The sequence below is a fragment of the Diprion similis genome, chromosome 4, assembly GCF_021155765.1.
Source record: "Diprion similis isolate iyDipSimi1 chromosome 4, iyDipSimi1.1, whole genome shotgun sequence".
Taxonomy (NCBI): domain Eukaryota; kingdom Metazoa; phylum Arthropoda; class Insecta; order Hymenoptera; family Diprionidae; genus Diprion; species Diprion similis.
Genome location: NC_060108.1, coordinates 18,606,474 through 18,617,017, shown reverse-complemented (window position 1 = coordinate 18,617,017; position 10,544 = coordinate 18,606,474). Strand labels below are relative to the sequence as shown.

General features: G+C 40.6%; 3 protein-coding genes across 3 annotated transcripts; 1 reads left to right on the top strand and 2 right to left on the bottom strand.

The window, feature by feature from the left end:
- Positions 1 to 176: 176 nt before the first annotated feature.
- On the bottom strand, positions 177 to 4,505 carry LOC124405638 (peptidyl-prolyl cis-trans isomerase B-like). The gene is made up of 5 exons (XM_046880700.1): positions 4,264 to 4,505; positions 1,896 to 2,100; positions 1,455 to 1,657; positions 1,215 to 1,357; positions 177 to 353 (listed from the first exon to the last, which is right to left on the bottom strand). Exons 1-5 carry the CDS (start codon positions 4,333 to 4,335, stop codon positions 257 to 259), a joined length of 720 nt encoding a protein of 239 aa, XP_046736656.1. The 5' UTR covers positions 4,336 to 4,505; the 3' UTR covers positions 177 to 256.
- Positions 4,506 to 5,254: 749 nt separating this feature from the next.
- Positions 5,255 to 6,901, bottom strand: LOC124405637. The gene is made up of 2 exons (XM_046880699.1): positions 6,648 to 6,901; positions 5,255 to 6,572 (listed from the first exon to the last, which is right to left on the bottom strand). The coding sequence occupies exons 1-2, from the start codon at positions 6,685 to 6,687 to the stop codon at positions 5,569 to 5,571; spliced, it is 1,044 nt and encodes a 347-aa protein (XP_046736655.1). The 5' UTR covers positions 6,688 to 6,901; the 3' UTR covers positions 5,255 to 5,568.
- Positions 6,902 to 6,981: 80 nt separating this feature from the next.
- On the top strand, positions 6,982 to 10,209 carry LOC124405636 (elongation factor G, mitochondrial). Its single transcript, XM_046880698.1, has 9 exons — positions 6,982 to 7,144; positions 7,239 to 7,400; positions 7,471 to 7,969; positions 8,074 to 8,338; positions 8,437 to 8,608; positions 8,705 to 8,995; positions 9,082 to 9,285; positions 9,366 to 9,677; positions 9,769 to 10,209. The coding sequence occupies exons 1-9, from the start codon at positions 7,070 to 7,072 to the stop codon at positions 10,036 to 10,038; spliced, it is 2,250 nt and encodes a 749-aa protein (XP_046736654.1). The 5' UTR covers positions 6,982 to 7,069; the 3' UTR covers positions 10,039 to 10,209.
- The last annotated feature ends 335 nt before the right edge of the window (positions 10,210 to 10,544 follow it).

Here is a 10,544-nt window from a genome sequence, read left to right as displayed (position 1 = left end):
CTACAATCTGCATGACTTTTTTGTTTATACTTTTAAGTTTTTAACATTCATTGAGAAATATATCTATACATTATTTATTGTACACTTATAATAAGCTTATGAATATGAAACAGCAGTTGCGGTTCTCTGGACTTAAACCAGATAATCACAGTTCGACGCGTGTGTAGCCGGCCTCAAAAGATAGTATTACTCGATACATTTATAAATTTATATAATAATTTGCTTGGTTTATGTAGGCTCTTGACCATTTCTAAGCTTAGATGTCCAGCTGTTTCATCATCCAGTGAAAGAAACCAAGGATGGTAAAGCTGAAGCTGAGCGGTATAGCTGTGGCTCGAAACCAGCCCCAAACACTGTTCAAAAGACATTTTTACTGTTCAGATTCACTGGTGTAAAAGTTTACATTGATACAAAATTAAGATGAATGTAAAAATTGGCAAGCAATAGGTGTGATGCTTAATGAATAGGAAATAATTTATTGTACGTATAATGTGCATCAATTACAAATACAATACTTCCAGAGCAATAAATACAAAGTCATCTAAAAGTTTACGTATAGTAATAATTGAATGATTAATTATTGTCTACATCTGTCTGATCTGCGTCCAACTACACAACTGGTTTACACTAATCAGCTAATTACTGTTCGATACATTCCATACCTAATTCTTGATGAATGGTATGTGCAATAATAACTTCCAAGCCACGGAATGAAACGGCGAAAATTTTATTATTCATTTGTAACTACGTACCATTGCAAAGAACTACGGAACGAGGAAGGTGGAAATGAATACAGCCAAGAAAAATCGAATAATACATCGAATTCTATTCTTTGAAAACTTCGGATTGGAACGGATTGAAAAAGATTTATTTTGCGTTCAATCCGAAGTATCAAAAATAAAAAAATAGAATAGGCAAATTTCATTTTCGTTTACTAGTGTTTTCTACGCAGACAAACGGGATGGGGCATTTTGGTTGCACGTATGTATGCATAGATTCGTGTACATAAATGTGTGTATGATATTTAAATGTAAGTGCGGCAATTTAGCAATAAAGGTGCGCAGGATGTGTTGCACAATGTCGCGTGGAAATTCTTGAAGGTTTTTAGGCGGGATGTAGAGTTTGTATATGTATATATAAGCGGTTCTCGTAAAAAGGATAACCGCTATGGGGAAAGGATTTAATTCCACGAATTTCGTTTCTTTTTCATTTACTCGTAGGGATCGTCGGAGATGAAAAACGGCGCTGGTACTGCGATAGTCCCCGACTCGAGAATTACTACAGGACTGACCGGTTTGTCACCCGAATCCGTTTTCGTTTGTTCTATTTTGTGGACGACGTCCTGGCCCTCGATCACCTACAATTTCAAAGAAAGGGAAAAAAGTATTTAGAAACGGATGGATCCTAGAGTTGAAAATGGTATAATCACGCAATGTGTTGAGCCCCCCCTTTACCTTTCCAAATACGGTGTGATGCCCGTCAAGCCAAGGAGTGGCGGTTGTAGTGATAAAGAACTGGCAGCCGTTCGTGTTCTTTCCGGCATTGGCCATGCTCACGAAGCCGGGTCCGGTATGCTTCAGGTCGAAGTTCTCGTCGTCGAAGTATTTTCCGTAGATGCTTATCGAGCCCGAACCATCTCCCTTTTCTACATCTCCGCCTGCGGGGTGATAATAAATTCTGAGTTAAGGTGCGGGAGAAATACGTGAAAACCGGAAATCGAAATGGTTTCAAAATGTGGCCACTGGAAGTCGACTGTATGACTTTTGATATCAGATTTCACTTTCGATCAATCGAAAACGGCAACTCCATTAACCGAACAAAGAAGCGATCTCAAGTAGAAATCTGGTAACAAAAGTTTCACAACGTGGGACTATCATTGCCGTCGGCTGGCTCACCTTGGATCATGAACTTCTTGATGACTCGGTGGAACTTGGAACCGGAGTATGTCCTCCCGTTTATACCCTCCGTCGCTATCGTGAGGAAATTCATCACGGTTCTTGGCGCTACATTTCCAAACAGGCCAATGACTATGCGTCCCGCTGGGTAGTCGTCGATCATTATGTCAAAGTAGACCTTGTTGGTCACCTCTAACTTCGAAGCCTGGAACGAGGGTAATTTTTTTATTATAAAAATTGTATTTTTATTATGATATTTCAGACAACATTGACATATTTTAGATCGTAATATACCAAAGGCGACGGGCGTGTGTCAGTGATACAGGCAAGACAGTTTATTAGCTGCTGTGTTATCATTCAGGAGTTGCCGACATAAATTTACATCGCGTGTATGTAGAACGTACTTGCTCGGCTTAAACGAATTGACCCCACCGTCGCGAAGCAGGACAGTCAGCCATTTGCGATCGGCGAATATCATCATCGCAATCCCTTGAACGGAATTTAGCAAAATTTGCCTTTTTTAGCCAACAGTGGCGAATCCTAGCGATAATGCGGGCTAGAAAATGAACGAAGAATCCTTGGCAGATAAGGTTCATCTTGGTGTACCTACACGCCATACGTCATATCTTATACATGTAGATTGTACATCCTGCTAGACTACTGCTGCGCATATTTGCGCAACGCAGAGACTGCCGCTATGGTAAAGTTTCAGATGTGCGATTATGGCAACTTGGCTGAGCGCAGTTATCTAGCTATCAACCTTTTATTGTACGTGGCATGAGCGTCATCAAATCTCGTTCCGTTCTATTCCACTCTAACACATTCTATTACATTATTATATTATATTACATTACACGTCGCCGCTTACGGCCTGGAATCATTTCACAAGTTCCGTTTTATTTGGCTCGATCCGGTATCGCCTTGTCCTGTCCCTCGGTGTTCAACAACATCTCTTCAACATTTTAATCATTATTTATATGTTTTTTCTATCATTTTTCTCTCTTTCTCGACCTATTTACGTGTGTCCGATATATTCAGCGAAGAAGCCCCACTGCGGCTTTGCAAGGTCCACCTCCTATGAATTCCCTTCGCATTTGTCTCGCTAATCTGATTTCTGGTACGCGAGGATTAAATGTGCCACGAAGCTATCTTACAGGTCTTGAGGTCACGATCGGTCGAGATTCGGTCATCTCTCTTAAACTTGCAAGTTCGCGAGGTCCCTCATTGTCAGTTATCACGGCTTCCAAATTGCTTTTTCCGCGTCGCCTCTTGCCCTGTCTCACATGCCCTCGAGAGCTTGAAATTTCCGCGTAGGATTGTTGATGTCGGGTAGGAAAAACCTTCACCTCGAAATAAATCCGATCGAATACTTATAGATGTTCAGTATAGCATAAGCTCTGTCTTTCTCTTATCAGAGTCCTCGTACGTGATTCTCGTCATTTTTACCTATCACGTACGTATAAAATACAGGGCAGGTTTATAGGACCGCGAGTTAGCATAATTCTACTTAGTTTCTCCTCTATTGACGCTCCTCGCAGTGGCCCCCTCACCCAGAGTAGCTATAATCGACCCTAATAGATTCAATCGGCGGTTTCTGCACTTTGTCCCATTTGTTGAAATCATGGATGAAATACAACTATTTTTATTGCGTTATACGAATAGGCTGCTTGCGTGCGACGTGGCAGTTTAGTGCGTGCGTATACCTCAAAAGCCCTTCAGTTTTGGTATGCTTTGCATTCAAATCACATGTTCCAAGTACCGAAGCAGATAATAATTAAAGGTTTGCTGCTGAACCGTGTGTATATGATAATGTATACAACAATAAATTGTTACCAATCTTGAAATTGGCTTTAAGACAGTGTTATCTTTTATGGAAAAGAAATACTGTCAAACAATTTTTGATTCAATTTTTGTTATTAGTAGCCTGACGATGATCGGCTAGGCCCGGTCGAAACGTCGCAAGACATAATTTGCTAATAAAAATGTGTAAAATTAGTAAAATCGAAAAATTCTTCTTTCGTATATAACAACGATAAAATTTCACACTTCGCAGATGTATGTACGTATATTATACTTCAAACGAAAGGCAAAAAACCAATAAAAATGACGCGAGTAGTATTTAATGGAGGTGGCGGCACGATTTTGATCAGCGCGGGAATCTGTTGAATTTTGACAACACGTTCAACGTGGATTCGAAATCTTTGTTAGAACAGCAAAGAGCGAGAACTCGATTGAAGATCTATTATAGTATTTGATCGGTTTAAATGGATAAAATTGATACGCAGTACGGGGCAAAGGCATATTCTATCATATTCAGATGACGCATATTTTTGTATAATAAGCATCAGCTATGGAATTTCGACTGTACCTGTGCGGTGGTGACAAAAGCGACGAGGAGGATCGTCGCTGCTGCGAGTTTGACGGCGTGTAGACGCGCCATCGTTCCAAAACTGTTTGCGAGTGGGTAACTTTCGCCGCTACCCGTCTCTTTTATCAATTAACCAAGAAGTACGCGTATTAATTTCAGGGTGACCCGCGACTCCTCCGGAATGAACGAGTGTCGGAGAAGAGTCGGCTCTCCTCTGCACGCTTGCCTGCTTCGTTGGCTCTCTCTGAGTCTCTCCTCCCTTGACCCCGCTTCTCCTCGCTCTCTCTCCCTCCGTTCAGATTCGCGCGCTGACCTCACCCTCACCTCCGCGGCACCCCGACGCCCTGCGCCTCGCGGACGCGCCACGGCTGCCGGGGATACGCCGCGACGCCGGCTCGCTCCGGCTTCGTGGCTCTTTGCGGCTCTTTTGTGCAGCAGCCTCTTCCTGCGACGCGCGGGAGCAAAACATCGAGGCGGCTAAATAGATGGAGAGAGAGAGAGAGAGATAGAGAGAGATTGTGTTATCCCAACTAACAACCGCGGAGAACAAATCTTTTCATTTTAACGTGGGTGTGATGAGCGTACGTACGAATCCCAATGCCGTTGATTATGAATGCAATGAATAATTTTAGATTCATCATATTCAAACGGTTTTGGAAAATGCGTGTTTACTTGATCAGCGATCGGCTGCCTGGGGAATATCTGTTCACCCAATAATTTTGTCGACGTAACTTGATGGTACGATTATATTTTTCAGTCAACGGTACGATTGAGGAAGCGGTCGTAGAAGTAACTGTCCGAATGTATTATATGTGATGAGATTATGAATTGGGTCAGATGTAACAGAGCGCAAGACTTAATGAGTTTATCATCTTAGAATGATTAGGTTCAAAGGATGCAAAGTTCAACATTTATGACAGAGAGTATTTTGTTTCATATATATAACTTTCATAAACTTTCCGCGACCGGAGGCAACACCCTCGAAAGCTGTGGACGTATAATTACGGTAAACGCGAAAAAGTTATACAACTTTCACGTAAAATAAAATCAATTCAGAATCGATATCATAATAAGTACAAAAATATTTTATTGATAAAAAAAGCTTGAAGCTAGTGTGGATTGCGAAGATCAAGAGAAATATTACATACTTGCAACGATAACAGGAATAGTAGTAACTGTGTGAATAGTAGAGCAAAACGCGAATACAGTTTCACCTAATTATAAGTAACATTACAATACATCACGGTCTGCAGCGAGATGTGAAATTCGCCCGAATTAAAGTGAGAAAAAAGATTGTTTATCATTTCAGCTAGACTTGCGACTCGAGAGTTCCTGCAACTTTAGTTTTAACGCAGCATTTTCTTCTTTGATACGTTCAGTCTCTTCTAATCTTCGCTGCGCATCCTCATATTTTATCTTTAATAAAGCAAAGTTCTCTTTCAGTATTTCGTTTTCATTCATTAGCGTGCGTAATTGTCCCATATTTCCACCCAGTTGTAGGTCTTTTCTTATCTCGTCGGTTTGAAACATCAAATTTTTTATTAAGCTAGCCTGGCTCAGGATATGAAGTTCGTTCATAACTCTATTGATCTTGTTTCCTTCTTCTCTGGCGTACGTACTAATAATTTCCTTTATCGCGCTCAGTAGAGCGACAGATTCTGGAATATCTCTGCTATCCAGCTTCTGAACTCCATCTGAACGACGATGCTGATCTTTGCTTGTTTCCAGCTGAGCGTTTGATTGTTTAGACAAATTCGATGGCTGCCTCTGCTCATCGGAAGTATTTGAACTACAATCCGTCTCTTTGCAGCTTCCGGAACGCCGACTTCGTTCTTTTACAAGGGATTTTCGGTCCTGCTGAGATTTACCGAGTTCATTTTGCGACCTATTTTGGCACTCTGAGGCCTTTGGTTCACTACGTCTTGATCGCACTTTATTATCCTTACTTCTGAGTTTGTTTTCTTGCAGTACTTTGGATTCTCGGGTTGTTGTGCCCACTTGAGAAACTTCTGGCTGCAGTCCATCACCACCTCCAATTTCTTGACGGCCAGATTTACGTGTCGTTTTTAAAGTCTTGGTAACCGAGGTCGCAGGTACTTTCTGAGAGTTAGAGGCCTCGCTACTTCGTTGGTCAAAATCGTTCTCTATCACAGTTGCAAAAGGCATGGTGCAAGGCGACGAAGTTCTCTTTGTTATAAAGCGTTCGGCCTCTCTCTCATACATATATGTATTACGATTATGGGAGAAGAGGTCCATATCCTCCAAGAACGAGTCATTCTTTGTGGTAGCAGGTGAGGTTTCCGGTCGAACTACACAGCGAGAAAAAGAGGTTGTTAACATATGAAGTCTACAGTATAGTTGAATGCAAATTTGTATGTACAAACCTGGGGAGCTGGTGCGCCTAGGCGTAAGTTTTTTCTCCATGATGAATGACGTAAAAATACGTTGTATCTCGTGGTTTACAACGGAATACCCCTGTTTGTTTTATAGCTCATTTATTCCTCATATACGTACATGGTTAAATATTTACTTGGTCATTCGGCATGTGTTATTTTTTTGAAAGTTTTGTTCAGTTGAGCTTGAAAATATGTTCGTTGACAGATGCCGCTCCCATAGGCGAGGATGTCGAATAGTAGGCGGAGTTTATCTAGTTAGGCGGTGGCGAAATTCTGGTTGGTTGAAATTCCGTTTCCTCATGTTCCGTAGTCTGCTCCGTTTGCTGCATTAGCGATGTTGGCCGGTTAATTACTCCATTTATTCTTGGAGATCATTTTTATGTTCGGTAAAGTAGAATAATAATTGAATCATGACGGTATTAAACCTACTGCGTAGTAATTTGAAACTCAACCGGCTAACAGGCTTGCCGTTTAACATCTTTGAGGTAAGTATAATTGTTGTTAACGCACCGATCAGACCATTTTTTGAGGTTAGGAAACGCTCTGAGATATTGAGTATATTATATTATTAATCCACAGCATGTTCAGTCTGCGTACATGGCAACGTACGAAAAATATGCCCAGCACAAGGAGTTGGAAAAAATTCGGAACATCGGTATTTCTGCCCACATTGACTCTGGTAAAACTACACTTACGGAACGAATTTTATATTACACAGGTCGAATTGATAAAATGCACGAGGTACGTTTAATTTGTTTAAGCCGCACTGAAGAAAGAGACGTTTCATTTTTTCTTTTTCTGTGTATGACAGGTCAAGGGAAAAGATAATGTAGGTGCAACTATGGACAGTATGGAACTTGAGCGACAGCGGGGCATAACGATACAGTCAGCAGCAACCTACACAGTATGGAAAGGTTATAACATAAATATTATTGATACTCCGGGACATGTGGACTTTACTGTCGAGGTGGAAAGAGCCCTTCGAGTTTTGGATGGGGCTGTTTTGGTCTTATGTGCCGTTGGAGGGGTACAGTCACAAACTTTAACCGTAAATCGTCAAATGAGAAGATATAATGTACCCTGTTTGGCTTTCATAAATAAATTGGACAGAATGGGAGCAAATCCAGCCAGAGTTTTGTCTCAGATGAGAGCAAAACTGAAGCATAACGCTGCCTTTATCCAATTGCCCATAGGACTGGAGAGCGAAACGAAAGGGCTTATAGATCTTGTTGGTAACAAGGCAATTTACTTTGATGGAGAGTTTGGTGAGATTGTTCGAACGGATGAGATACCAAAAGACATGAGGGCAGGTAAGCTACTACTTCTACTTTACATATTCGAGCTTCAATATAATTGTTCAAAAATCATCTCATCACAACGGTGACATGCTTTTTTTCTTCATGTGACAACACAGAGGCTGACGCAAAGAGGCAAGAGCTCATAGAACACGTGAGCAATGTCGACGATACTATTGGTGAACTATTCTTGAATGAATCTGGAATTACAGAGAAAGATCTAATGAGTGCTATTCGACGAACATGTTTGAAACGAACATTCACTCCAGTTTTGGTCGGAACAGCATTAAAGAACAAAGGTGTGCAACCACTGCTCGATGCTGTGCTGAGTTATTTACCAAATCCTGGAGAGGTGGAGAATGTTGCTTTAAGAGAGAAAAAAGGGTAAATACATGCTAATAAATTTTAAATTGAAATGAAAAGACGATTGAGGATAAGTCTTTATCTGCTGAAGGTCTGCCTCATGTGTACTTTTATCCTAGAGCGGAACCAGAGACTGTAGTTTTAAATCCAGCTCGTGATGGGCAAGACTCGTTCGTTGGTTTAGCCTTCAAGTTGGAAGCTGGAAGGTTTGGACAGCTAACATATTTTCGGTGTTACCAAGGAAAGTTAGCGAAAGGAGATAATATTTTCAACAAGAGATCAGGCAAAAAGGTAATAATGTTATTCAGTTCAGAGAAGTGTATAATCGATATTGTCAGGCATAGAGCCCAGATCATGATACTAACGGATATTCGATAAATAATTTAGATCCGAACTTCAAGATTGGTCAGACTTCATGCGAATCAAATGGAAGATGTTAATGAAGTATATGCTGGAGACATATTTGCACTCTTTGGAGTAGATTGTGCATCCGGAGATACGTTCGTCACGAATCCCAAACTGGATCTGTCAATGGAATCTATGTTTATTCCAGATCCTGTTGTGTCCATGTCCATTCAACCAGCCGATTCTAAAAATAGGGATAAGTTTTCAAAGGCTGTTGCCAGGTTTACAAAGGAAGACCCCACATTTCAATTTCATTATGACACAGACAACAAGGTAAACCCTTGTGGCTTCTTGATGATAGCAAAAACTCACAGAGATGCGATACTATTTTTAACTTTCTTTTCTGTCTTTTCCCTTAGGAAACCATTGTATCCGGTATGGGAGAACTGCATTTAGAGATTTATGGACAACGTATGGAACGTGAATACGCATGTCCTGTAATTCTTGGAAAACCAAAGGTCGCCTTTAGAGAAACATTAGTTAGTCCGTGCGAGTTCGATTACCTTCATAAAAAACAGTCCGGCGGTGCTGGGCAGTATGCTAGGATAATCGGTGTAATGGAGGTGAGACTCCTATCCCGTTTTATAATTGTTCAGGAAGACTCAGACGTCTGGAGGATCTAACGTGGGTTTATTTTCAATAGCCACTTCCACCACACGCGAACACAACTCTAGAATTTGTTGATGAGACAGTGGGCACTAACGTTCCAAAACAGTTTGTACCGGGTGTTGAAAGAGGATTCCGAACAATGGCGCAGAAAGGCCTTCTCTCTGGCCACAAATTGGCAGGAATTAAATTTCGGCTTATCGATGGAGGTCATCATATTGTTGACTCATCCGAGCTGGCCTTTATGCTCGCAGCGTGTGGTGCCGTCAAGGACGTCTTTAGAGAAGGAATATGGCAAATCTTGGAGCCGATTATGGCTGTAGAAATAACTGCTCCCGAAGAATTTCAGGTTGATACACTTATCACCATAGATTCGAACGCCCCTTTTTTATAATTCGATACTGCAAGGCTTCGGCTAATTATGATTGTTGTCTTTTCAGGGTGCCTTGATAAGTCAAATCAGTAAAAGACATGGTATAATAACTGGGACTGACGGAATTGAGGGTTGGTTTACTTTGTACGCTGAAGTTCCGCTAAACGATATGTTCGGCTATATCGGTGAATTACGTTCATCCACCCAAGGAAAAGGAGAATATACGATGGAATATTCCAGATACAGTCCGTGCATGCCTGAGGTGCAGCAAGAAGTCATTAGACAGTACGAAGAGAGTTTAGGGATAAATCGGGAGCAGAAGTCCAAGAAAAATTAACGACCGGCGAACAGTATAAATCTATTTTAGTTTTATTATGCAAGTACGGATGATAGATTATTGTCAAATGATTATTTTCATCGTATACTAAAAGTAAAATCGAAAACATGTCTGTTGATCCAGTAGCTATATGATCTGGAAGATTAATATATTAAGAATGAGTTGAACAACAAACGAGACGTTGTTCTTCTCGCCACTTTGTTGAACTAAATTACAATTCCTCTGTACATATTCAGTAATATATTTATAAATAGAGTAATTTTGTCAAACCCATGTATAACGTGAAATATAGGAAATTCGTAAACCATATTCGAATTGTATTTATTTATCACTTTCAACTGGTACCTACCAAAAGCAACGAAGTAAAAGCAAGCCTTAATTTTTTTTACTTTGGTATTTCAAAAAATTTCGACCCCCACTGTCAAATTTGAAAGTATAATTTCATTGTATATACATTTTCGAGTCAACGTATTCTGTAACGCGATTAAATTAAAAAACTGTTGAAA

Excerpts from the sequence above, each read along its gene's own strand:
- LOC124405638 (XM_046880700.1), bottom strand. The coding sequence starts at position 4,335 with ATGGCGCGTCTACACGCCGTCAAACTCGCAGCAGCGACGATCCTCCTC. Across the intron at positions 1,658-1,895 it reads CAAGAAGTTCATGATCCAAG|GCGGAGATGTAGAAAAGGGA; the intron begins GTGAGCCAGCCG and ends ATCACCCCGCAG. Across the intron at positions 1,358-1,454 it reads ATCACACCGTATTTGGAAAG|GTGATCGAGGGCCAGGACGT; the intron begins GTAAAGGGGGGG and ends TTGAAATTGTAG.
- LOC124405637 (XM_046880699.1), bottom strand. The coding sequence starts at position 6,687 with ATGGAGAAAAAACTTACGCCTAGGCGCACCAGCTCCCCAG. Across the intron at positions 6,573-6,647 it reads TAGGCGCACCAGCTCCCCAG|TTCGACCGGAAACCTCACCT; the intron begins GTTTGTACATAC and ends CTCGCTGTGTAG.
- LOC124405636 (XM_046880698.1), top strand. The coding sequence starts at position 7,070 with ATGACGGTATTAAACCTACTGCGTAGTAATTTGAAACTCAACCGGCTA. Across the intron at positions 8,996-9,081 it reads ATTATGACACAGACAACAAG|GAAACCATTGTATCCGGTAT; the intron begins GTAAACCCTTGT and ends CTTTTCCCTTAG. Across the intron at positions 9,678-9,768 it reads CTGCTCCCGAAGAATTTCAG|GGTGCCTTGATAAGTCAAAT; the intron begins GTTGATACACTT and ends TTGTCTTTTCAG.